This window comes from Myxine glutinosa, chromosome 9 (genome assembly GCF_964187855.1).
Source record: "Myxine glutinosa chromosome 9, kmMyxGlut1.1, whole genome shotgun sequence".
NCBI lineage: Eukaryota > Metazoa > Chordata > Myxini > Myxiniformes > Myxinidae > Myxine > Myxine glutinosa.
This window is the reverse complement of record NC_136269.1, coordinates 145,973,558-146,000,689: the sequence shown is the minus strand read 5'-3', so window position 1 is coordinate 146,000,689 and position 27,132 is coordinate 145,973,558. Positions and strand designations below refer to the sequence as shown.

Sequence of the window (27,132 nt, the reverse complement as noted above, 5' to 3'; positions counted from 1 at the left end):
TGACGTCTTAAAATGCTTTATTTGTGTTTTTTGTCTTAAAACAGAGTTCACTGACCCTTGGGAGTTCAAAATGGGATTGAATCTCATCTCCAACTTTGCGCTTCCATGTGCACGCAAACCCAGGGAAAAGAGACAAGGACAATAAGAAAATAGACGCTGAAGGGAATGCAAACGGCATTTTGAACAAGACTGAGAAAACAAAAACCTGAAGAGCGAACCAAAACCACAGAGTTCATAATACTCCTAAGATTGTGGGGAAAAAGGGATTGCAATGGAGTTTAAAAGGGTTCTTATAACCTCAAAATGAGAGATCACATCCCTTGAAGAGCTCTGAAGACAGGTCAAATGAAGCCAATCTTTACACAATACTGATCAATACCTTAAACGTCACCAGACAAGGATTACTGGGGTCGCCAAAGCCATGGTTGAGCCCATGCTGCCGGGGCGTAACTTTGACCGTCTGTCTATACCTGGCCATAAATTTTTTTTAAATGAATCTCAAAAAGTCATGTCCATGTGTTGAAAATGTACCTGAAAAGCAAAGCAGTTCGGATACGTTCACGTGCTATGGGAATTGTCTGCTTCACGCATCGGGAACGAAAAGCGCTTTGCACACCCCAGATCCATCTGCACACCATTTTGGTGTGCAGATGCACACCATCCACCATTTTGGAGACTCGTGTGTACAAATTAGACTCGAGATGTAAAATGCAAATCAACATTTCAACCACAAATAGAAGGAGCATGTGAGGCAACCATGATGAAAAGAAGAGCTGGCAAGGGGAATACAATTGTTGGTAGAGACAGGAAAGTGGTGGCTTAGTTACGGTAATGGAGTGTCGAGGGTCACGGGTTTGTGCACGCACACAGATGTGTGACTCGCTAAGCACAATTTGGCGTTGGAAACAAGAAGCAAACATTGAAAATTAATCATAGTGCATTCAATATTGACTACTGCGAGAAAACTAAACACCGGGCCTGATTGAGCAGAGCACATGCAGGGCAAACCATCATCAAAGAGAGAGAGACACAGATGGAAAGAAAGAAAAAAACCCAACAAAACCATCGCCATGAAGATGAGGAAGGACGAGGTAGATCTCCGATAAGAAAGCCACCAAATGTCTACCAAATTGTCACTCCCCCATACTGACAAATCACCGCCATTGCTGTGCCTTAAGGTCCGTGCAATTATTTCCATTATGAAGTGGAAACGAACAATGCCATCGTCACTCAAAACACACTTTCACAGCAAATGGACATGTAGGTGCACAAAGGCATTCTAGTTCAACTGAAGATAATCACAGCTGGAAAACAGGCTGCTTTGAAAGACAAATTTTAGAAATAGCAATAATGTCAGGAAAATTAGGAGAAATTAAAGGATATGTCAACTGTCTGTTTGGCATTCTTGCCACATAAGCTTAACTGGAACTTCATCCACAAAGAAAAGCTGAGCCCGTGGCTAAGCCTAGGCCAACGAGCACCGAGCCTAAAGCGACGTCGAGGTTTGGACCGAGGAAAAGGCCAGCGCCGAATGCAAGGCTTGATGTGTGCGAGGCCGGGCCTCCTTCAGTGAGCTTTGGCCCTCATTTGGGCTCGCTTCCCGGTAACCGCCTGGAATCCGGTCTTGATGCTGGCCACGGAACAGCGCGAGTGGCACGTTTCACACTGCAGAAAGTACAGGCGTGTGTCCTTCTGCAGCGTCGTGTCCGGAGAGCGACACGTGTGACACGTCACGTACTCCTCTGCACCAGCACGTCACACCGCAAGATTTTATATCCGATTAGAAACACTGTAAACACAACCTGTGTTTGTATTAAGAGGACACATGAAAGGTGATAATTGATGTTCCACCGACCAAAAAAAATAATCACTGGACTTGTCAATTGAAAGTTTCCCTTACAGTGAACAAATCCTTTCATACCGTTTGTCGTGCGATGAAAAATGTAAGCAAATTATTTTTTCACCGGTATCAAGATGCTTAGCGTGACTTTCTGGGATCACAACCTGGCACATTTGTTCATACAATAAAAAAAATGCGATTCTCGTTCGTCCACATGTACTCACTAATGTATCTCCGCAGAACACTTTCTATCTGTTTCTGCTGAAAGCGACCCTTGATAATCAACTGATTGTTGCCATCGATGGATCCACTAGGAGTACAAAAAAAAACACACAGGAGAAGCTCAAATGTACAGCAACCTTCAAAGCACAAGATATCACAAGAGTTTCAAAGTTGAAAGTTCAGAAAGACTTTTCAGCAATGGAAAGTTAACAATGAAGCACAGAATGAATGTTAGAAGGGCCTGGGAATTGTTCGACCTGCGGTGCATGGTTACCTTGTGCCGAGCTCAGCGAGGAGAAAAGCCAGCAGATGTTTTGGTTGTCGGTGAAGCCTGCAGGGTAAGAAATGAACGAAGGAAAAAAAAAATCAAACCACGTCGAGCCTGACATTGAAGAGACATGGCCACAAAAGTTGTTCAAATATGTATTGACTTTGTGATGAGAGCGAGGTAACCCAAGGTGTAGTTGGTGGTTTTGAGGGAACACTCACAACTTGCAGATATCTGCAAAATTTGCAAAAGAAGACTTTTTTGTGCCAACTCGCACCACCTGTGGAGGTTTCATCACAAACTTCCGTTTCTCTCCTGCCATCATCTCAGGATTCTTTTCACGCATAATGTTGAAAACTCGACTGAGTAACTGAAACAATGAAGAAGAACATGAGAGCCAGGAACCTAGTGGACTTCATGTTTGAGTTAAGAGTGTGAGCAGTGCTGGTCACGGCATACGGGAACGCAGCCAACCTCATCGTAAGTGTAGTCTCTTTCAGATCCAGCCCACGAAAGGCCACCGCCGACATTTGTGAAGGACACGTCCTCATCTTTACTCTTATCCTCATCCACACCTAACAGCAAAAAGATGGTGTGGATGTATATCTTAATTTAGCTTAGGTTCTTGCCTCGCCCAGTTTGTGTCTCAGGGTCTCAACTACATGAGTAACATTGAAGAGGGAAGCACAGAATGAACAGCGCAGAATTTAAAATCAAAGAGCGAGAAAAAAAGACGAGTATAAATATCGGAGTGATCCAAAACTGTTATGCAAATCATACTCGAACCCCACAGGCCCAAATTAGAAAAAAGCAGAATGACGTCATGCTAGAAAACTTTTACAAGTAAAAGCATATACCTGGATCGTAGGCTTCCTCTCCATTCTGTTCTTCTCGATTTTTCTTCTTTCCCTTTTTCTTTTTTTTAAGACTGAAATCAAACTCGTCACTCGCCTCTCGTTCATCTTCTGCCGGTGCCGAGAGGCTCGAATCCTCCGGCACAACTGTTACGGTCGTCAATAACGGAGGTTCCTCAGTCTGCAAAATACGCATATATTGTGGTTCGCATTTGGCAAAGCAATGGCCGACCGAAAAAATAAAACAAGTTATTGATTCAATTTGGGACCAAAACAGCTAAATTACTAATCCATGGTTACAAACATAATTTAAGATGACTGTCAACAGTATAATTATACACAGGAGGGCCTCTTCAGGACAAGCACCATTCATTCAGACACACGAGGGACATCATAAAAGTTATTTAAATAAGAGACTTACAGTAGTCCAAGACATACAAAGGTTTTATTTTTTTCCCTTTACAAGTAAATATAATCAGAATAATTGAGGATTTACTTTTCCCTTTATGTGTAAATATAATCAGAATAATCAAGGATTTATTTTTCCCTTTATGTGTAAATATAATCAGAATAATCAATAATTTATTTTTTCCCTTTACAAGTAAATACAATCACGGCCTAGAACCTTGTTTCATACCTTGAGGCTTTGTTTTTCTCTCAGGGTTGATTGTGGTCCATTTACTTTCATTCTCTCAGTTTTTCCCAGTCTTTTCACCCCATTCTTCCTTGTTTAAAATCTTAACTCAAAAAAACAAAAAACAAACACATTTCCTTCTTTGTTCTTATTCCTTCGTTCGTTCTTCGACCACGTGTTTCATCCCCATTTCCCCCAGATAGTTTTCAGTTTAATTTAAAAATGTTTAAACTTTCCCCTGAAGTGCTGTATTCTGTCGTATATTATAACACTTTTTTCTTCTCGTTCTTTAAAAGGTTGCTTTCGACTTGTTCACCAAAATTATTAATTCCCAAAAATAAAAAATCCATCTCTTACAATTCCTCCTTCCTACACTCCCGAAACTCACATGCATTCCATCGCTCCTCCAGCGTTCTCAAATGTATCTCTGACTCGAAGGTCACAAGAAACTCATTTTGCAATAAATGTTCGTTTCCCATTAACCCTATCGGACCCGCTGTCGACTTTAGTCGCCAATGGCCATACTCAACCTTCTGACATGAATTTCAACATTCATGTAACTGCATGACACAGCTGGAAGTGGCTGGTCCTCACGAGCAGCGCTCGCTTTAGTGGAACGGGTCCGATAGGGTTAATCGTACAACACTTTCTAAAATCCAAACTCACCCCTCCCCTCCTAATCTTCCCCATCACCCATCCCTTTCAAATCTCCCCCCCCCCTTGCCCCCTCCCTCCTAGACTCCCCCCCTCCAAATCTCCCCCATCCCTTTCAAATCCCCACCCTTGCCCCTTCCCTCCTAAATTCCACCCTCCCCTCCTAAACTCCCCCCTCGCAAACTCCCTCCTCGATCCTCCTAAACTCCCTCCTCGCTCCTCCTAAACTCCCCCCTCACTGCTCCCCTTCAAATTCCCCTATCCTCATTTTTTTTTTTTCCAATTCCCCCATCTCACCCCTCCTCCTCAAAGCGTCCTCCCCTCTTCTTCTCCCATTCCAACTCTCACCTCCATCTCCCCCAACCTTCTTCCTCACTCTCCCCCCCCCCCCCCCCCCTCTCAAACAACACCTCACTGTGCCTCACCCAATCACCATCAAACCTTTTGTCCGCCCCATCCTTCCCTTTCTCCGAGTTATTCTGAAATCTCTAACACTTTCAACAGCTCTCCCGACCTCTTCCTCCTCTTCCACATCTTACCCTACCCCAACCCCCTGTTCTGTATCCGATGCTCCCCCTTCCTCTTCATTAACGGTATGGACCTCAAACTTAACTGATCTCTCCATACAGGTTGCTTCTGACAAACCAGACTTGATCTGCTTAACAGAAACTTTCCTCCTTCAAGATGTCTCTGATTCCTTAATATCTCTTCCTGGTTACTCCCTCCTCCGGTATGATAGATCTGAGCCTCGTCCTGGTGGTGGGGTTGCTATCTTTATTTTAAAAAAACTCTCTTCCTCACTTTCCTTGCACGGCCCTCTCTCCACCTCACCCCCAGGAGTACCTCTGGCTACGGCTTCCTCTCCGCTCCCACCTTTTGTTCATATGTGTTCTGTACCATCCTCCAAACAGTGATGACTCCATTTACATGTCGCTGTCTGACGACATGGACCAACTTCTATCAACTCATCCCAACTCTCTCTTCCTCATATGTGGCGACTTCAACTGTCACCATGCCAGTTGGCTGGGTGTGGGTACCTCTCTCACCAGCCATGGCTCCTCAGCAAAGGACTTCTGCGACTCATTGGGACTGACACAATCTGTCAATTTCCCGACCCGGATCTCAGTCAACGGAGCATCTTCTCTTCTCGACTTGGTTATGACCAACTTCCCTGCAAATGTCTGCTGCTCTTCTTCTGCTCCAATCGGCTCATCTGATCATGTGCTTGTTAAAGTGGACATCTCTGACCATTCTCAGAGAGCCTCCTCAGTGTTGACGAGTCTGGCATTTCACTAAGGCTAACTGGCACAGTCTTCAAGCAGCCATCAATCATCTGGACTGGTCTCCCATCTCCACTGCCTCTGACATCAACTCATCCTGGGATTTCTTCCAAAGTAAATCGCTCTCTCTCTCATGCACAGATTTATCCCATCTCGTCTTCAGTTGTCATACCCTTCCTCCCGTCCATAGTACACGGAATATTGAGGTGAGGCAGTTGCCCAGAAACAACTTGCCTTCGTCTCCTGGAAAGCAAATCCAATGGAAGGAAATCTCATTTCCTTTCACAAAGCCCGAAACAAGTGTGTGTCCACCCTCAGGAGAGCCAGGAAACAATATCTCTCCACTCTCAAGACTGAACTCTCAAATATGTCTCCCTCTTCAAAATCCTGGTGGTGTCTGGTCAAATCTGTTTCTGGTGTTTGTTTCCCCTCCATCCCCTTGCTTACCTCAAACGGCTACACAGCTGACTCCGCACGTGAAAAAGCTGAATGCCTAAACTCTGTGTTTGCCTCAAAATATTGTGTCCCAAACCGATCCCTCTCTGTACCCACCGTACCCAGTCGCTCCTGGACTCTGTGTCCTTTTCTCCTGACAAGGTGGAGAAGTTTCTGTCAATCCTCGACTCTATTTGGACCAGACGGCATCAGCCCACGGGTCCTAAAATCCTGTTCTGCCACTCTTTCACTCCCTCTCTCTGTTCTCTTCACCATCTCTTTTGCTCAAGGTCATCTGTCATCAGCTTGGAAATCAGCCAACATCACCGCTTTACACAAAAAGGTGCAAAAACAGATCCTTGCAACTACAGACCAATCAGCCTTCTCCCAATTATCAGCAAAGTCATGGAATCCATTGTCGCTGTCGCAATCTGTCGCTCAAGCTTTTGGGTCTGACCATCTGCCATGATCTTTCCTGGGAAAACCACATTTCCAATCTGGCCTCCAAAGCGTCGCCGACTGGGCATCCTCCGTTGTGCGAAGTCGTTCCTTAGCACACCTGAGCTCCTCACCACATACAAGGCTTTCATCTGCAGCTCAATGGAATACTGTTCTCCCCTCTGGGCCGGTGCTCCTGCCTCACACCGAGCTCGGCTTCACGCTGTTGAAACCAAAGCTTTCAGAATTATTGGAATCTCCCGCGATGAAGCTAACTCCGAGGGCCTTTGGCTTACTCACCACAGGCAGGTTGGTGGTCTTTCTGTCTTCTACCGACTCCTCTCTGGCCTTGCTCCCCCAGCTCTCTCTGGGCTCTGTCCCGCAAATATTCCTACAGGTCGCACAAGATCTGCCTGCAACCCTCTTATGGTTAAACTGCAAAAATCAAGACTCTGCTCACCTTCACTCCTCGATTCCTCTTTTCTCCCACCTCTGGAACAAACTCCCTCACTCTCTTCAATCCCACTCCTCCCTCCAGATCTTTAAAACAGGTGTTCACCACCATCTCTTATCTTCACCCATCCAAAACCTTGATCTTTTCTACCCCCGCTAATTCACCCCAGATCCACTTTTTTGAAATACCAACTTCTTTCCTGGAAGTCCTTGCAGTGTCCTTGTGTTTTATACTTCTCCCCCCGCCCCCCTTCCCACGCCTCCTCCTCTCCCCCCCTTCCCACGCCTCCGCCTCCCAAGCCCTCACCCTCCCACAGATCTCCCGATGTCTCTACTCTCAAATGTTGAGTTTGTGTGCTTCCCCATCTCTCCCCATCTTGTCTACCGCTCCCCTTATTATATGTTTTATGTGTCGGTTTGACTTCTTGTGCGATTAATGTTAGCGTATTCACGAGCCTCGATCTTGCATACAAAACATACATATATATATACATACATACATATATATATATATATATATATATATATATATATATATATATATATATATATATATATATATATATATTGTTGTGGATATGAGAATGGTGTTTTTTTTTTTGTTGTGTAAATTGTTGTAAAAATATCGCCCTCCTTGCTCCAGTTATGTATAAAGGTCAAAGTGCGTCCCGTAATTAGTTCATAAGCACTCACGTTAGCCAATCATAGATTTCCCCCCTTGTTGACAGTTATTTCCTTATTCTGTGTATTAGGCTAAGGATTTGTCTTCCATTAATTTGACACTCCATTGCACTGCATTAAATAAAGTAGATCCCTCCGACATGGCATCTTCAAAGTGCCAGGTTTGCCAGGTTTGCTGCAATTGCCAACTGCATTTGGGCGGTTTTCTTCATTCGCCATTGCTGTCCTTTGGCTGGGGCTCGCTCGAATCGCCCCAAAACCACCATTGGCCACGAGGTTAGGTCGGGGAAGAAGGGCGTGTCTCCACCTCGTCATAGAGGGGAGGAGTGAACCAGCCCTTGCCGACCAACCCAGAACGAGGGGTTGGCTTTAGAGGGCGGAGAGAGAACGTTTGGGGAGGTTCGCAAAAGGGTCAAGGGTGGGGCTTATATAACCCGAGGAAGACGCCCCCAGAAGAGTCGAGGAGGGAGGAGATCAGATGACAGACAAGCCAAAAGAGAGTCCTGCGAGTTTGTGAGAGAGGGAGAGAGAACCCGTCACGCCAGACCCCCCACCAGCAGCGTTGGCTCCACCAGGCAGCTCCGACCCGTTACCCGGCGCACACGACAGGATCGGTGGCATCGGCGGCCGTCGAGGTCCAGCCCGACGTCCCGTGCGGGATCAAGCTCCAGCCAGCTCCGTGCCTTCCTCCCCCTCCAGCCACCCACCTCCTTCCATTCCTGCCTGCAAATTCCCCATTCGTGTGAGTCCGTCTTTGTTTGTTCTGTCCCTGGGTAAAGTAAGACTGTTTAGATAAGCTAGCAATTTTCACTGTGTCTTCTTGATTCCTTCTGTCTTTATTTTATTATCCTTCCTTCTCCTTGGTTGTAAATAGCAAATAAATTATATTCGTATTCCCTACTTCTGTCTTCCTCTTCTTCACATCCATGTCGCCTTTGTCTTTTCCCCAGTGAATATCTGTGGCACGATTTGGCCCACGTTTAAGGGATCGGGTCTAGTCAGTGTAAAAACAGTTCGGGCTGCGGCGCCATCCGCTCGGCAAATTAACATCTTATCCGCGGTCCGTAACAATTGGTGCCAGGAGTGGGATTCGGACCTGGAGCGCGAATAGCGCGCTCAAAATTACGGGTGGCCCAAAAAGAAATTTTGTTCTATTTAGAATCTTAAATTTGGAAGTCGTGCCATGGACAATCAAGGCGATCGGATGCAGGTGGGTGAGCTAGAAGAGGGGTTAGGGGTAACCCAGGACCACAGGGAAGAAATGGAGGAGAGCAATGAGGAGGTGGTTGAGGGCGTATCAGGTGCGCAAAATGGCGCCCTCGCGCACGTGAATGCAGCGGCACCAAATTTAGCGGCGCCCGTGACCGTAGCAGCACCGGTGGATTCGAACCTTTTTTTGCTACAAATGGGGGCCCTTATGGACAAAATGGGTGAGCGATTGGAGGGCCAAATGGGAGCAATAAGGGACGAAGCGAGGGCTGATAGTGAGCGATTGAGGGGCCAAATTGAAGCAATAACGAAGGAAATGAGGGCCGATAATGAGAGACTGGTGAGGGACAGAGTCGCATATGAAGTAAGGGAAGTGGAGAGGGACAGAGACCGCGGGTTGAGCGAGCAGGTCCCAGGGGTGCACGAGGAGGTAACGCGGGTCGAGAAGCACTGGTTGGGCGAAGTGGAGGAAAGTGCGGGTACAATGACGGGTATAGAAATCGCGACCCAGGGTATGGGGCAGCCGGCGACCGCTGAAGTAGAGGGAATTTTAATAAAGCCAGCGGTCGAAAAAGAAAAAGTAGAGGTGGGTAGAATTAAAATTGAAGAGACGACGGAGGTAGCCCAGGAATCGGAGGAAGGAATGGAAACTGTACAAAGTCCGTGCTCACATCCTGATGCTGTGCTCATTAATCCTTATGAAGATTTGCAGGTGTCGGTGCAGGGAGGAAGAAGAACCCCGAAGGTGAGACGGGCTGTGTGTGGTGCCGGGAGATTTTGTAAGAGGGGGTTTGGCGCGAAGAGAATTGTCGCGCGATTGGGGTCAATATGGCACCCGGGCGTTGGTGAAGGGTCCCGTGTGAGTAAAAATGGCACGCGTGTGAGGAAAAAGTGTGCGTCAAAGAGTGAGCGTGTTACCGAGTGCGAGCGAGAATGCACGTCGGGGTGTACGGAGTGTGGCACAGGGAGTGAGAGCGATACGGAGTGTACGTGCGAGGGGGAGTGTGACACGGAGAGTAAGGTGGTGGTGGAACGTGTGCGAGGAAGCACACCTGAGTTGGTTGTGGCGCGGGTGTGGGAGAGCCCATCTGAGCGCGTTAGTGGGTGGATGCAAGAGTGCACGCCCATGGTGAGTGGTACGGAGTGCGTACCGAGGGAGAGTGTGCAAAACGGTGCGCGAGGGGTGTTAAGGGAGTGTGCGAACAGCGAGTGTGCGCGAGAGGTGTGGTGTGTAACAGAGATCGCGTTGGTGGAATGGACGGAGTGTGTGGAAAGTACGGACAGCGATGGAACGCCAGGCTTTGTGAGTGTAAAACGGGTCGCGTGTGCAAGTGAAGCATCGACATTGAACGGGTTAGCGTTTCGGGCGACGGATAGCCGATGCGAGCACTCGGGCGCGGTGCGCTTTGTTGGATGCCAGGCCCGGCGCGGATCGATGCTGCGTCGCTTCTCTTCGAAGCGTCGTTGCCGATTCGGGCTTGGCCCCGCCCCGCACGGTCGAGTCCGGGCCTTGTCGGGCGAGGCGACCGGTCCAGTTCAAGGGCGAGTGGGAGGAAGCGGAACGGTGCCCCTCGCGGGGACGGGGTTCCGACCGGGCGAGCCTCAGTCATCGGGCCCGGGACCGCAAGGTACCGAGCCGCGATGATGCGTGGAACCTCGGCCCGAGCATGCCTCCTCCCCAGGGTCGTGAATGCCGGACGGATCCAACTGCAGGCGACCAAACCACCCGAATTCATTGCTCGGCTTTGCGAAGCCGAGTTTAATGATGTCATGACGCACCGAGGCTAGGACATAGCGGACTGTGATGATGGTGATAGTGTTTTGGACCCGAAATTAGAAAAAAGCAAAATTTGATGATTGGCAAAGGATTGGCAGAGTGATTGGCAGATTGGCAAATTTTTAATTGGCTGGAATTTGGTGAGCAAAATTGGTAGTGAGAGATGCCCGATGTGGTGGGATGGCAACTCTGCCATCTCTCACAGCGGGGGCAAAGGAGCACTAGTTTTATGGGGTTTATGGCAGTGAAAACTAGCCCGGGAGGGTTAGGATATAGTGTGTAGGGACCTAGAGATGACTTTAGGTAACGTTAAGGTTAGGTAGTGACAATGATACCTGTAGTGGGGACGCAGGTGGATTAGTTTGGATGATAATGACGTGGTATGTGCTTCGTTTAAAGGGAAGACGGGGAGCACTAAGTTAGCAGGCAACAGGTAGTTCAGATGATGCCGTGTGTGTGGTTAAAAGGTGTGATTGCACAGATGTGCAACTGAACAGGTGTATGGAGCAGTGTATGAGTGGGAGATGGTGATGAGTGTGGTGTTGAGCAAATGGTCCAGGAAGGAAGGAGGGTGCAGGTGGCACCAGGTGTGATTGCACAGGTGTGCAACAACAGGTGAATGGAGAACAGGTGTATGGAACAAATGGTCTGGAGTATATGGAGTATTGGAATGGATGGTCGTGGAGTGAGTATGGTGGAAACTGTGGAGTGGAGTGGATGGTGCGAAGGTGTGGATGGGGGAAAGGAGGATGGACCCCATCACGAATACCCGGGGAGGGTAGTGTAAGAGTTAGGTAGAGGGTACAGGTAAATTGTGGTTGGATATTGGCATCTGTGGTGCGTGGTGGAAGAATGGTATTTGGATGGGTGCATTAGTGACGTGGAAATGGCTGGGCGTGTAGCCTGTTAGTGTGTGTAGTTGGTTGACACTCCACCACTGTGAGGCTGTCGGCCAGGTGAGGCCGCAGGTGGGCTCTGGAGCCGGTAGAGTTGTTGTGGATGGGGCCCGAGGATCCGGAGGACGGACCCGGGTAGCCCAGTGCCAGAGGGCACCGAGGGGTGACAGAGCCAGGAGGGGCCTTCCCCAGTTAGATCGGTTAGGGAGAGGAGCTAGGTAAGCTCGGGTGGCAACTGCAGTGGTGGAGGTGTGCAGGTGGGTAGGCCTGCTGGGAGAGCTACACGCCCCAGTCCTGAAATTGTGCAAGGGCACCGGGAGATTAATCGGGGGAGTGAGACCCCAAATTGATAAGCACCACAGTTTGGTCAATGGGAATTGGTTTTTAGAACCCATAGAGTAAGTTGGCCAATGGCTTGGCAGGGAAAGACCCCGGGTATTGTAAAGTGTGTTAATGTCATTTAGAAGGTAGTTAGGATTGAAATCTCCTCGCACCATCTGCATCCACTCACCTGAGGTGACGCTACTCCACACCATGCCATGGATGTTTTGTTATTTTATTATTTTGATGCAAATGTTTGGATTGTGAGACGCATCATGACGTGGGTGTGACATTGTGCTGTGTTCACATCTCTTCCTCCTGATGAGGATTGATGATGAATTGGTGATGGCAAATTTTGGTTAGAGGGATTGTGGTGACGAATTTGGTATAGGAGAGATATGGGGAGACGTGACAGTAGTGACGAATTTGTAAATGTGTAGATTGTTGTAAATATGGGGTAAGGGCAAGGTAGAGTAGGTGACAGGGGGGGTGACGTACGGTAGGGACAAGCTTTTCTCCGCTCCGTCTCCATACGCACCTCACCTTGCATTGCCTGTATTGATGTGTACCCTTGTGACCTTACCCCTCGCTCATCTGTCTTTTCCCCCCTTGTCTCCCACATGAGGACTGTGCGCCACTGGGCGCCGGGGGGAGCGTGCGTGAGTCTGCCATTGGGCGCCCGAACCTCTCGCAACCACAGCTGTCTGCATCGATGCACCACCTTATGGACCACATGTCTGTGGCTGAGCACCACTTATGGACCCCATGGGTTGGGGCATGGCCCCTCTGCTGGAACCGGCCATGAAGGCCCGAGATCTTGCTGGCGGACCTTGGCCACAGGGCACCGATGCCCCACAGGTGAACCATACATAGTCGGCCCCCTGTGGGCCATAAATAAAAGAAATGACACGTTTTGTGCAAGTTCTATGTCCAAATAGGCCGCCAGCAAAGAAGATGACAACATCAGGAAAATAGCAATAGCCAGCAGAGGGAGCCGAAGAGCAAGACACCACCAAGGGTTTGTTGGTTTTATTTTTTATTTAACTGTGGTGACTGTGCACCGATTGGTGCTTGAGGGTGCTTTGGTGCGTTTTTGGGTGCTTTCATGGTGCATCGATGCAGGGCAGACTGTCTCCCCCCCCCCCCCCCCCCCCCAAAAAGAACGATCACAGGTCCTGGGTTGCGTTTTGTAAATAAAGTAGAGTCATTGTAAATAATGCGCCCCCCACCGTAAATGTATAGTTTGAAGACCATTCCGCAATTCGGTTAGCTGTGGGCGTGAGTCTGTTAGGTAGGGTGCAATGGAGCAGCGGGACATATTTATTTATGTTTTAAAACTGTCACACTCAGGGTCAGGTTAAATGTAGAGGGAACTACACCTACGTGCCACACTAAAAGTCAAGGTAAGAGGCCCAGGACGTGCCTAAGAGGAGGAGGGTGCAGTGTTGTGGATATGAGAATGGTGTTTTTTTTTTGTTGTGTAAATTGTTGTAAAAATATCGCCCTCCTTGCTCCAGTTATGTATAAAGGTCAAAGTGCGTCCCGTAATTAGTTCATAAGCACTCACGTTAGCCAATCATAGATTTCCCCCTTGTTGACAGTTATTTCCTTATTCTGTGTATTAGGCTAAGGATTTGTCTTCCATTAATTTGACACTCCATTGCACTGCATTAAATAAAGTAGATCCCTCCGACATGGCATCTTCAAAGTGCCAGGTTTGCCAGGTTTGCTGCAATTGCCAACTGCATTTGGGCGGTTTTCTTCATTCGCCATTGCTGCCCTTTGGCTGGGGCTAGTTCGAATCGCCCCAAAACCACCATTGGCCACGAGGTAAGGTCGGGGAAGAAGGGCGTGTCTCCACCTTGTCATAGAGGGGAGGAGTGAACCAGCCCTTGCCGACCAACCCAGAACGAGGGGTTGGCTTTGGAGGGCGGAGAGAGAACGTTTGGGGGAGGTTCGCAAAAGGGTCAAGGGTGGGGCTTATATAACCCGAGGAAGACGCCCCCAGAAGAGTCGAGGAGGGAGGAGATCAGATGACAGACAAGCCAAAAGAGAGTCCTGCGGGTTTGTGAGAGGGAGAGAGAACCCGTCACGCCAGACCCCCCACCAGCAGTGTTGGCTCCACCAGGCAGCTCCGACCCATTACCCGGCGCACACGACAGGATCGTGGCATCGGCGGCCGTCGAGGTCCAGCCCGACGTCCCGTGCGGGATCAAGCTCCAGCCAGCTCCGTGCCTTCCTCCCCCTCCAGCCACCCACCTCCTTCCATTCCTGCCTGCAAATTCCCCATTCGTGTGAGTCCGTCTTTGTTTGTTCTGTCCCTGGGTAAAGTAAGACTGTTTAGATAAGCTAGCAATTTTCACTGTGTCTTCTTGATTCCTTCTGTCTTTATTTTATTATCCTTCCTTCTCCTTGGTTGTAAATAGCAAATAAATTATATTCGTATTCCCTACTTCTGTCTTCCTCTTCTTCACATCCATGTCGCCTTTGTCTTTTCCCCAGTGAATATCTGTGGCACGATTTGGCCCACGTTTAAGGGATCGGGTCTAGTCAGTGTAAAAACAGTTCGGGCCGCGGCGCCATCCGCTCGGCAAATTAACATCTTATCCGCGGTCCGTAACAATATATATATATATATATAACTAGCTGAGGTACCCGGCTTCGCCCGGGTTGAATAAGAATAAGACAAATATATGATGAAAAGAACATGTACATTTTAGAGCAATATCACAGTACATTTCCTACATGACGTTTTGTCAATTTTCAATTTCTCAAAACCTCTTGGTATACAACATTTCTGGTTTCCTTACTTGGTGCCAAGACAAAGATTGCTTGGTTTTCCAACCCTCGAGCAGCCCACGTACAGCTGGCCATGGGAAGTACCCGGCATTGCCGGGCGGGGGAAGGGAGGGGAGGGGGAAGGGGAGGGGAGGGGAATGGGGGGGAGGGGAATGGGGGGGGCAGGGAGGAGAGCGGTGGGGAGGGAGAAGATGGGGAGAGGGGGGAGGGGAGAAGAGGGGGGAGGGGGAGGGAGAGGGGGGAGGGGGAGGGAGAGGGGGAAGGGGGAGGGGGAGGAGGAGAGGGGAGAAGAGGGGGGAGGGGGAGGAGGAGAGGAGAAAAGAGGGGAGGGGAGGGGGGAGAGGAGAAGGGGAGGGGTAGGGTGGACGGGGAGGGGAGGGGTAGGGGGGAAAGGGAGGGGCATGGGGGGAAGGGAGGGGGAGGGGGGAGGGGAGGGGATGGGGGAGGGAGAAAGGGGAGGGGAGGGGGAGGGGGGTGGAGAAAGGGGGGAGGGGAAGGGGGTGAGGGGAGGGAGTGAGTGGAGGGGGAGGGGAGGGGAGAAGAGGGGGAGGGTAGAAGAGGGGGAGGGGGAGGAGGAGAGGAGAGAAGAGGGGGGATGGGGAGGGGGAGGAGGATGAGGGAGGGGGAGGAGCAAGGGGGGAGGGGAGAAGGGGAGGGGGTAGTGGGGAGGGGAGGGGTGGAGGGAGGGGAGGGGTTAGGGGGGAAAGGGAGGGCCATGGGGGAAAGGGAGGGAGAGGGGGGAGGGAGAAAGGGGTGAGGGGGAGGGGAGGGAGAAAGGGGTGAGGGGGAGGGAGAAAGGGGTGAGGGGGAGGGGAGGGGGATGGAGGGGGAGGGGAGGGGGGAGTGGAGGGGGAGGGGAGGGGGGAGGGGGTAGGGGGAGGGGGAGAGGGGAAAAAGGGGAGGGGGTAGGGTGGAGGGGGGAGTCAAGTCGGAAGTCATTGTCGTCAAATGAATGTCACATTTATTTTTTATTCCCTGTCAAATGGCATTGGTCCTGCATTCCGAACCCGGAAGTCGGAAGTCATTGTCGGCAAAGTAGAAAAATTAACGTTACGAAATACGCTGATGACGTCATAATTTTAAGTAGGTTTTTTTAACATTTAAGATGTGCTGTAGTTGCTCTGGGACGTACTGATTCCGAATATGAAGTTGAAAAATTAACCTTCCGAAATACGCTGATGACGTCATAATTTTAAAACGCGACGTTTTGTTTTTTTAGTTGAGATTTTATTCGAATTCGAAATCCATTAAATTTCAACTGTTGGAAACAATAATTATTTCAATTTCCAACAGTTGAAATAATTATTGTTTTCCAACAGTTGAAATTTAATGGAATTCGAATTCGCATAAAATCTCAACTACCGTTTATTCGTTCTTGGCGCGAAAAAATGGCGCGCATTTTGTCATTATGTGCGACCTTACGTCACTCCTACGGACGTGAAAACATTTGTTTTCCTTAAAAATATATTTAAAATAAATACAATAGTACATAAATTAACAATAAAAGAAGCTAAAAAAACAATTTAAAATACAATAAAAAGCACATTGAAAATATATAAATATGTACGTACAGTATACTGTACGTACGCGCAACCGCGGGATCGGGAAGGGCAATAGCGCCGCCACAAACTACACCATGGAATTGCAGCTGGCGCGGTTTTTTAAACCATTGATATTAAAATAAAACGTAGCCTATAACCACCAGGATTTTATGCTGATTCCGAATCTGTGTTTAAAACTTTTCTCCGATGTGTAGTTCTTGAGTTATAAGCGGACATCCAGACACACACACACACACACACACACACACACACACACACACACACACACACACACACACACACACACACACACACACACACACACACACACACACACACACACACACACACACACACACACACACACACACACACACACACACACACACACACACACACACACACACACACACTCCTTTATATATAGAGAAGATCAGAATAAATAATTGGTTCACGAGTTACCAAACAGAGTGACCACTGTATTCGTCATGGGTGTGTGTCTGTCTGTCTGTCTGTCTGCAGCATAACTACCCAATGATATCATCCGATCGTGATGAAACTTGGGTGGGAGGTTGATATCATGATCTCGTTGTGTCCTGCCTCGAGTGGGCGTATTGCACCCATTGTGAGCGGCACCACGCCCGAAAAAGATGTCTTTTTAGGGGGTAATCAAGTTCAAGCTCCATCTTCTCTGAGGGAGTTGGTGGAATCTGACAGGGGTTTCGGTATTTGGTTAGTCATGTGTCTGTGTGTCTATGTCATGTGTCTATGTCATGTGTCAAGCCATGTCATGTGTGTAGCCCCACGGAGCTCCATTTTTTCATTTTCGCCTCAAGGTCAAGGCCACAAGGTCACAAAATTTAGAAAAGTCGATTTTTTTATGGTTTTATTACATTGTTCGCTTTCTGATCGGGTGAAATGTTGTACATGATCTTATATCATCACATACATCATGAAATACAAGTTTTCCAACAAATTTCAGAATATTTGACCTTTGACGGTCGACAAAGGTCAAATTTTTAAAGTTGTCGGAATCGAACCGAATTTTCGGTATTGTGTAGCTAACTAACCTCATAACTAATTATACTTTTTTTTTATTTATCTCATTTCAAGGTCAGTAACCTTCGTTTTGACATTTCAAGGTCACAAAGGTCAAATTTTCAAGGTTGTTGGAATCAAACCGAATTTTCGGTATTGTGGGTCTTTTTCGGTCTATTTCGTCTATTTCGGTCTTCCTATCTATATATTTTCAATGTCGGTTTTGACCTTTGTCATTGAATACCGCTCGCTTGTGAACCATCGTCGTCTCCTGACTTGTCAAGGATTTATTTTTCCCTTTATGTGTAAATATAATCAGAATAATCAAGGATTTATTTTCCCCTTTCGGTGTAAATTTTGAATGTTCCTCATATGAACTCAAATTATATTCTTGTAAGATCACAAAATAGCACCTGATTGGGCTGGTGGTCATCTCTTGATCGGGTGGAAGGTCTGCATCAGGTTTCAGAACAATCGGTTGGTAAACAAGCATTCTGACTATTGCGCTGCAATACATGTCCCCATACCAAAGTTCAAAGTGCCATAACTTTGTCAAAAATGATCGAATATGCAAATTTATGCACAGTTGATGCTGGTTTTCAAACTTGATCTGAGGTATGCTGAGACACATGTGTGTCACGCCTCGCCTCATTGATAAGCCGCAAGGTCGCTCCGTGGAGCGCCCTGCACGTATTGCACTGTGTGAATTATATAATTACCAACTCACGGTCCTGAGGTACTGGCGATTCAAGATATCCATTTTTAAAATATTTTCGTTTAATTAACGATATCTGCCAAACCACGTGCCCTATCACAAATTCCAAAATGACATTTTAGTGGACTGATATGCTGAACAGATTTGTGAAGTTTCCCCTCGATTGGATCAAAAATGAGGGAGGAGCTCAGTTTTAAAGGTTCATGCTTAAAAACGTCATAACTCTGAAACCATGTGACGCATGACGTCATGCTCGCTGACTTTTTTGTTCGTCATGGGTATGCGATTCCGCCTGCAAAGTTTGGCCTCGATCTGTTCAGCCGTTGCAGAGAAAAAGGGGTTTTTGTGTTTTCACGGAAAACAATATGGCGGCCAAACCACGTGACATGTGACATCATAATTACCATTAAAATATTCTTCAGACCGAGTCCCCCCTCCGGTGAAAATTTGATCTCAATTGGTCCTATTATTGCAGAGAAAATCTTTTTTAAAGGAAATGAAAACTTAAAATGGCACCGAGTTAAGGATCATCAGAATTCCCAAAGTTCAAAGTGCCATAACTTTGTCAAAAATGATCGAAACGTCGTGAAGTTCGAACTCGATCTGTAACTTATCATGAGGAAACCATGTGCCAAGTTTGAAATCATTAGCATGAAGAGTTTAGAAAAAAAGTTCGGAAAACTGTTCTTTGCGTGACTCACGGACAGACAGACAGACAGACAGACGGACGGACGGACAGACGGAGGGACGGCGTGCGAACCTATAGTCCCCTCCGGTGTACACTGGTAGGGGACTAATAAGGGATGAGTAGGAATCCGAATTTTAAGGGGGTAATTTCCCCCTGCCCACCCACTCTCCCAAACCCACTGAAAGCCCCATGATCCGGAATCGAAAAATCTAAGACCGAGCAATCCTGCGGACCATCAAGTGGAAGGGCCGTATCGGGTTTCAGAGCAATCGCCTGGTACATAAGGGACGAGTAGGGATCCGAAGTTTCAGGGGGTAACCCCCCTTGGAGCCTCCATGATCCAAAATCAGAAAATCAAAGCCCGCACAATTGTGTGAGCTACTGTCTTGTATTCATGTGTCAAGTTTCAGAACAATCGGCTGGGTGATGAGAGGAGCAGAAAAAATAACAAAAAGTTAACAGACGGATGCACGGACAGACATCCAGACATCACGTCCCATTTTATAATTTCATCACTTCGAGAATCGAGATGAGATGACCTAATAATTGCTTTCAATAACATGCTTATGATAATCCCCACTTTTAAACCAAGATGCTAGTATTTCACTTGGCCTTAAAATGACAAGTTTTCAAAGAGTGAAGGATGCTGGGACATAGAACCTACAGGAAGAACACTGTCCAGTTCACTTAGATCAAAAGGCTTCTTCTTCTTCTTTTTCTTTTTCAGACTCAAGTCAAGGTCATCCAGGTCATCGGATACATCTGTGGAATGAAAACAATCACAATCACAATAGTGAATACAGTATTCCAACAAAATGGTTTGTCTACAGTGCCCTGACAATCGTGGAAGAGCCTCGAAGTGGAAGGGATGGATCGGTGGGTAAAGAGCTAAAACCTCGTGCTGCTTTACTTCACCCCTTATGTTTCTATCACGTGGACACTTATACCAGGATTCTCAGTTATCCGACTCACACACCTCTGCATGGAAGATCACACAGTATCATAAACACACAACAATAAAAGGGCAAAACAATTCTGGGATGATATGTTGGACAAAAACAATCAAACTTTTCTATCCAATCAAACAAACTCACCACCACCCGAACACACAGGGTGGTGGTGAGTTTGTTTGATTGGATAGAAGAGAGAGACATACACGAGGGTGGTGGTAACAGGGAAGCTATCTCGACATCCAACTCTGCTCAATTCTCAAAGGGCTTTACAAACACTTACCTAACATCAATGCCTTCGATCAATGCTAAAAAAAGTCATTAAGATATAACTTATTTCGTTTTTTAATCGTACTGCACGGAGGTGCAAAGGGGAGATGGGGAACTTTTGCAACATTAGAAAAGCAATAAATTATAATTTATAAAAATTGAAACTCCAAATCCAGCAAAACAATAGTGTGTCAAAAATACCTCCGAGGTAAAGGGATTAATTAATTTGATAAATATCAATGAATCGATGTTAGAATAGTCGTTTTGTAATTACCCCAATTAGAGGTCAGGATCATTCATTCAGTAGTTCGTCTTCCTGCCATTCCTCTTTTATGTGTTCTTTCATTTTCTCTTGTTACCTCTTCTGTTTTTGTCCCCCGTCGCTCAGCGGAGCGAAAGGGGGACTATGGCTTTCCCCTCCGTCCGTGTGTCCGTCCGTCCGGGCGTGCGTGTGTGCGTGCGTGCGGCGTGCGTGCGTGCGTAAGCGAAGGACCGCATTCGAATTTAGTGTGTGGGTGCAACCCACGTCAAAATCGAAGATGGCCGCCGCCATGTATGTCTGATGCCATGTATGTCTGAACCTTGTAACCTGCATATCTTGAAAAATAAGCGAAGTACCAACTTCTAATCTGGTGTGTGGGTGTATCTAGGCATAAGGAAGAACGCTATTGAAAATTGGGTCGCCACGTCAAAATCCAAGATGGCCGCCGCCATGTATGTCTGAACCTTGTGAGATGAATATCTTGAAAAATAAGCGAAGTACCAACTTCTAATTTGGCGTGTAGGTGTATCTAGACATAAGGACGAACGCTATTGAAAATTGGGTCGCCACGTCAAAATCCAAGATGGCCGCCACCATACATATGTCTGAAACTTGAGCGAAATATCTCGAAAAATAAGCGAAGTACCAACTTCTAATCTGGTGTGTGGGTGTATCTCGGCATAAGGAAGAACGCTATTGAAAATTGGGTTGCCACGTCAAAATCCAAGATGGCCGCCACCATGTATATGTCTGATGCCATGTATGTCTGAACCTTGTAAACTGCATATCGTGAAAAATAAGCGAAGTACCAACTTCTAATCTGGTGTTTGGGTGTATCTCGGCATAAGGAAGAACGCTATTGAACATTGGGTCGCCACGTCAAAATCCAAGATGGCCACCACCATATATATATGTCTGAACCTTGTGAGCGAAATATCTCGAAAAATAAGCGAAGTACCAACTTCTAATCTGGTGTGTGGGTGTATCTCGGCATAAGGAAGAACGCTATTGAAAATTGGGTTGCCACGTCAAAATTCAAGATGGCCACCACCATATATATGTCTGAACCTTGTGAGCGAAATATCTCGAAAAATAAGCGAAGTACCAACTTCTAATCTGGTGTGTGGGTGTATCTAGGCACACGGAAGAACGCTGTTTAAAATTGGGTCGCCACGTCAAAATTCAAGATGGCCGCCGCCATGTATGTCTGAATCTTGTGAGAAGAATATCTTGAAAGATAAGCGAAGTACCAACTTCTAATTTGGTGTGTGGGTGTATCTCGGCATAAGGAAGACCGCTATTGTAAAGTGGGTCGCCACGTCAAAATCCAGGACGGCCGCCACCATATATATGTCTGAACCTTGTGAGCGAAATATCTTGAAAAATAAGCGAAGTACCTTCTGGTGTGTGTGTGCATCTAGGCATAAGGAAGAACGCTATTGAAAATTGGGTCGCCACGTCAAAATCCAAGATGGCCGCCTCCATGTTTGTCTGATCCTTGTGAGCGAAATATCATATCATAGCATGTTTTCTGCGTGTTCCACTTTGTCAACTCACATCACTTCCCCGACGGGGGACCTAGGCGTAACGCTTGTATTTATTAATGGTGCATCTTGTGAGATCACATGCCTGAAGGTGGGGCCTCTGGCGTGTGATATCAAGGCACGCTTGGGACTCGGTGCCGTAGGGATAACGTCCATATGGGTGCAGATGTGCAGAGGGCCTCCTGCCACAACCTACTCAACCAAATCAACATGCCTTTTACAACCTACTCAACCTGACTTTATGGCAGGAGGCCATAAAAGACCGCCATGCGATCACGTCAGTCAGTAGAGTCGGTGTTCACGAAAGTTTCAGTATGAATTCCACTGCCAGTTGGAGTCAGACTGTGAGTCGATTGGGGCAAGTGAGTGCTGCACCAGTCGGCCTTGTTGGAACAAGTCCAGGGCAGGAGTACTGAAAGTACAGCCGGCAGGTACAGCAGGGGTTTGCAGAGGCCGGAGAAATCCTCTTTTCCACTCCCCACCAGTATCACCGCGCCCCTGGCCCACGGGATACTGCCCGCACACCGCACTAGTCTACGGCACCACAAGAAGAGGGAAGGTCTAACCTCCTCGACCCTCCCTCCCCCAATTTTATTTATACTTCCCCTTTTCGTTGTCTTCTACTTCTCCTGTACAGGTGTGGTGTCTCAGAATTTGATCGAGTAGGTTGTGTATTGTGTGTTTTAGACCGAGCGCGTCACTGCCAGGTTCCTTTCCTTTAACATTATCTTAATGTGTCGCCACCGAGTTGTTAATTAAACCTCCTATTTAAAAACAAATTGTGGTGGTGATCGAGTTGTGGACATGCCTCCAGCATCACAAATTATTTTTGGGAAGAATAAGTACGCCAAAATCTTGGTTTACAAATTAAAAAGTAATGTTGATCCACAAGTGCAAGCAAGTGGCCTCAAGGTTCATCATGTGGAGTTCATCTACGGCGAGACGGGGTTTAGTCCATCAGTGGAAAGAAAAAAAAATACCTATTTTGGGGGCAACCTCCCCGCCCCCTCCGTAGACCCCCCTTAGACCCAGATTGTTCTAATGCCATGAGCAAACATTGGTACATCACGGATGATGATGGTTGTGGTCAAGTTTCATCAAAATGTGTGTGTAGTTTTGGAGAAGAGAGCAAATACCTATTTTAGGGGGTCAAACTCCCTACATACTCCCACCGCACCCCCTTTACACCATTATTTTTTAATGTCATGAACAAACATTGGTACATCATGGGTGATTAAGGTTGTGGTCAAGTTTCATAAAAATAGTGTGTATAGTTTCAGAGGAAAAAGCAAATTCATATTTTGGAGGGTCAAACCTGGACCCACTTTGACCCCGGTAAACCCCATTAAATCCGGATTTTTTTTTTTATGCCGTGAACAAACTTTAGTCACAACACAACAAATATCATTTGCTGCAAGTTTGGTCACAATCCCATCAGTGGTTTCGGAGAAGAAGTTTCAAGTGTTTACGGACAGACGGACGTAAGGCCGCGTCATCGCATAAACTCCCTGGAGCTACGTCCCAGGTGAGCTAAAAAAAAAAAGAGCGAAGATCACAATCATTTCGCATTCATTTCACGGTTTAGTTTTTCTCATTTGCAGGAATGTTACCTCAAAACTAAATTGCTGCATTTTGTTAAAATCACTTCCTCATTGTACACGCGCCTCCAACACCACCGAGCCACCACACCGGCTGTGAAACACCTCCCCAGCATCTGGCCTATTTTAACGTCAAAAATAGGTGGTGGTTGAATTCAGTGACCAGATGAAAATTGAGGATTTTCGAAATTTGACAACGTTGGTGACCTTTGGCCTATGTTGACGCATTGACCTTTTGACCCCCAAAACAATAGGCTCCTTGCTTATGACCAACTCGACCATTTGGTGACGTTTCATGAAGATCGGTTGAAAATTGCGACCTGTAGGCGACAGATATACAGACAGACAGACTGACAGACAAACAGACAGACAGACAGAGACAGAATAACGCACAAGACCAACTAATATACTTGAAAAATCTTCGATTTTCGCAAGTATTAAATGACCACCGATTGATTGCCATGTTTGGTCAAAATGTTCTAAAGAAAGGCGGAAATCAATGAACAATCGCCTTCATACTTTTGATGACGTCACCCAAACCTTGGTTTTCATTAGCAACACCTCAAGACACAAAACAACAACAAAAAAACAACTCCTGTACTTTACAAGAGACGATTCCCCACTTACATTCTCCTATATTCCCCCCCGCCCCCCAACTCGATGTACACCATCGTCTGCTGACCTTTCTTAACTCGGCTCTCATCCTCTTCTTGTTTATCCAAAATGGTGATGGGCTCTGGGATGACAAACACCTCCTCCTGGACTTCCAAGGGTTCACTCGCGCTCTCGTCTGGAACGAACGGCTTCTTCTTCTTCTTTTTCTTCTTAGTAAAATTTGGATCAAACACGTTTACCTGGGGGTTGGCGGGGGAAGGAGGGGTGGTGATGTTATCAGGGTTTTGTTCACATAAGGGGGGTTTACACACAAAAAGGGGGGGGGGGGTTACACACACAAAAGGGGGGGTTTACACACACAAAAGGGGGGGTTACACACACAAAGGGGGGGGGGGGGTTACACACACAAATGGGGGGGGTTACACACACAAAGGGGGGGGGGTTACACACACAAAAGGGGGGGTTACACACACAAAGGGGGGGGGTTACACACACAAAAGGGGGGGGGTTACACACACAAAGGGGGGGGGTTACACACAAAAGGGAGGGGGGGTTACACACACAAAAGGGGGGGGTTACACACACAAAAGGGGCGGTTACACACACAAAAGGGGGGGGGGTTACACACAAAAGGGAGGGGGGGTTACACACACAAATGGGGGGGTTTACACACACAAAAGGGGGGGGTTACACACACAAAGGGGGGGGGGGTTACACACAAAAGGGAGGGGGGGTTACACACACAAAAGGGGGGGGTTACACACACAAAAGGGGGGGTTACACACACAAAGGGGGGGTTACACACACAAAGGGGGGGGTTACACACACAAAAGGGGGGGTTACACACACAAAAGGGAGGGTTTACACACAAAAGGGGGGGTTTACACACAGAAGGCCTGGGGGAGGGGGGGGGGATGTGATGTCCGATTTTTAAGGCAATTTTCCCTGCTAGAGCGGGGGTTAGCCTTCCGGGCCCCATGACAATCATCAAGTTTCCCTTTTTGAGGCAATGTTTTATGGCCGAATGGCATGGGGTAGTGATGTATTACAGTTTTGATGAAAAAAGGGGTCGATTGGGGTGAGGAGGATGGTGATGTTATTAGTTTGGATCAAATAAGGGGTTTATTGAATATTAGGGTAGTGATAGTTATTATTTACCAACCCATAGTTAGGATTAATAAGGGGGTTTATTGGGCTGAGGGGCTCGTGATGTTATCACAGTTAGGATTAATAAGGGGGTTTATTGGGCTGAGGGGCTCGTGATGTTATCACAGTTACGATTAATAAGGGGGTTTATTGGGCTGAGGGGCTCGTGATGTTATCACAGTTAGGATTAATAAGGGGGTTTATTGGGCTGAGGGGCTCGTGATGTTATCACAGTTAGGATTAATAAGGGGGTTTATTGGGCTGAGGGGCTCGTGATGTTATCACAGTTAGGATTAATAAGGGGGTTTATTGGGCTGAGGGGCTCGTGATGTTATCACAGTTAGGATTAATAAGGGGGTTTATTGGGCTGAGGGGCTCGTGATGTTATCACAGTTAGGATTAATAAGGGGGTTTATTGGGCTGAGGGGCTCGTGATGTTATCACAGTTAGGATTAATAAGGGGGTTTATTGGGCTGAGGGGCTCGTGATGTTATCACAGTTAGGATTAATAAGGGGGTTTATTGGGCTGAGGGGCTCGTGATGTTATCACAGTTACGATTAATAAGGGGGTTTATTGGGCTGAGGGGCTCGTGATGTTATCACAGTTAGGATTAATAAGGGGTTTATTGGGCTGAGGGGCTCGTGATGTTATCACAGTTAGGATTAATAAGGGGGTTTATTGGGCTGAGGGGCTCGTGATGTTATCACAGTTAGGATTAATAAGGGGGTTTATTGGGCTGGGGGCTCGTGATGTTATCACAGTTAGGATTAATAAGGGGGTTTATTGGGCTGGGGGCTCGTGATGTTATCACAGTTAGGATTAATAAGGGGGTTTATTGGGCTGAGGGGCTCGTGATGTTATCACAGTTAGGATTAATAAGGGGGTTTATTGGGCTGAGGGGCTCGTGATGTTATCACAGTTAGGATTAATAAGGGGGTTTATTGGGCTGAGGGGCTCGTGATGTTATCACAGTTAGGATTAATAAGGGGGTTTATTGGGCTGGGGGCTCGTGATGTTATCACAGTTAGGATTAATAAGGGGGTTTATTGGGCTGAGGGGCTCGTGATGTTATCACAGTTAGGATTAATAAGGGGGTCTCGACATTAAAGGGATGTATTGGGGGATGCCGAGGGAAGGTTGATGTAAGCAGAGTTTTGTTTACGTTAGAGGATTTCTAGGGGACATGGTGGGTGTAAGGGGTGTAATCGAACAAACCCAAAGTCTATCTTTAATCAGCATTTCCCTCCTTCTCGCCCCATTCGATCACAGCGAGCAAACTCCGATTCAATCCCGATTTCGTCATTTGTCAAAATGGAACCCTTAATCCTCAACCCCAAATATACAAAATCATCACCTCGTCGTCGGACATGACGGATGTCAAATAGGATCAAAATAAAGATGATGCAATTATAGAAAAAAGGTAAAGACCGAGTCGAGAACAAGGGCAGAAGTCAAAACGACCAGGCCTTGTTGCATCAGCCACATGGACTGACAGGAAATACGTCACACACGTAAGCACGTGACCCGGAAATTCTGAAATAATTTTATGTTTTTGTAAAAAAAAATCCAATCTCAAAAAAAATTACGATATCTTATTTGCAAATGTTTCAGCTGGAGTTATTATAGAGAGAACTTTGGCTGGAATGAATGAAACCAAAACCGAACTGGAAAACCAAACTGGAGCAGAAAAGCGCTCGTCGTTGTTGAGAAACTTTAATCTGATTAAATAGCGGAATTGGATCGACGCGTCATCCTTCACAACTATCGCGTCATCCTTCACAAACAATAACAGAGCGGTACTCTTATAAAAACAAGCAACGGGGTTCAAACCCGCCAAATGACATTTACTAATAGTGACTAACACGAGCACTTGGATGAAAAAAAAAAACTACCTATTGGTGTTGTTGTTGTTGTTTGTGGTTTCGGAGTTATTGTGGTTGTTGTTGTTGTTGATTTCGTCCAATCCGCATTTCAATGAACGACGAAAGACTCGTCACGTAACT

At 47.0% G+C, this 27,132-nt stretch overlaps 1 protein-coding gene across 1 annotated transcript; it reads right to left on the bottom strand.

The window, feature by feature from the left end:
• EIF2S2 (eukaryotic translation initiation factor 2 subunit beta) lies at positions 1 to 26,849 on the bottom strand. Its single transcript, XM_068127948.2, has 9 exons — positions 26,484 to 26,849; positions 24,050 to 24,221; positions 19,408 to 19,505; positions 3,188 to 3,365; positions 2,805 to 2,905; positions 2,552 to 2,700; positions 2,337 to 2,393; positions 2,065 to 2,150; positions 1 to 1,742 (listed from the first exon to the last, which is right to left on the bottom strand). The coding sequence occupies exons 1-9, from the start codon at positions 26,496 to 26,498 to the stop codon at positions 1,567 to 1,569; spliced, it is 1,032 nt and encodes a 343-aa protein (XP_067984049.1). The 5' UTR covers positions 26,499 to 26,849; the 3' UTR covers positions 1 to 1,566.
• Between the last annotated feature and the right edge of the window lie 283 nt (positions 26,850 to 27,132).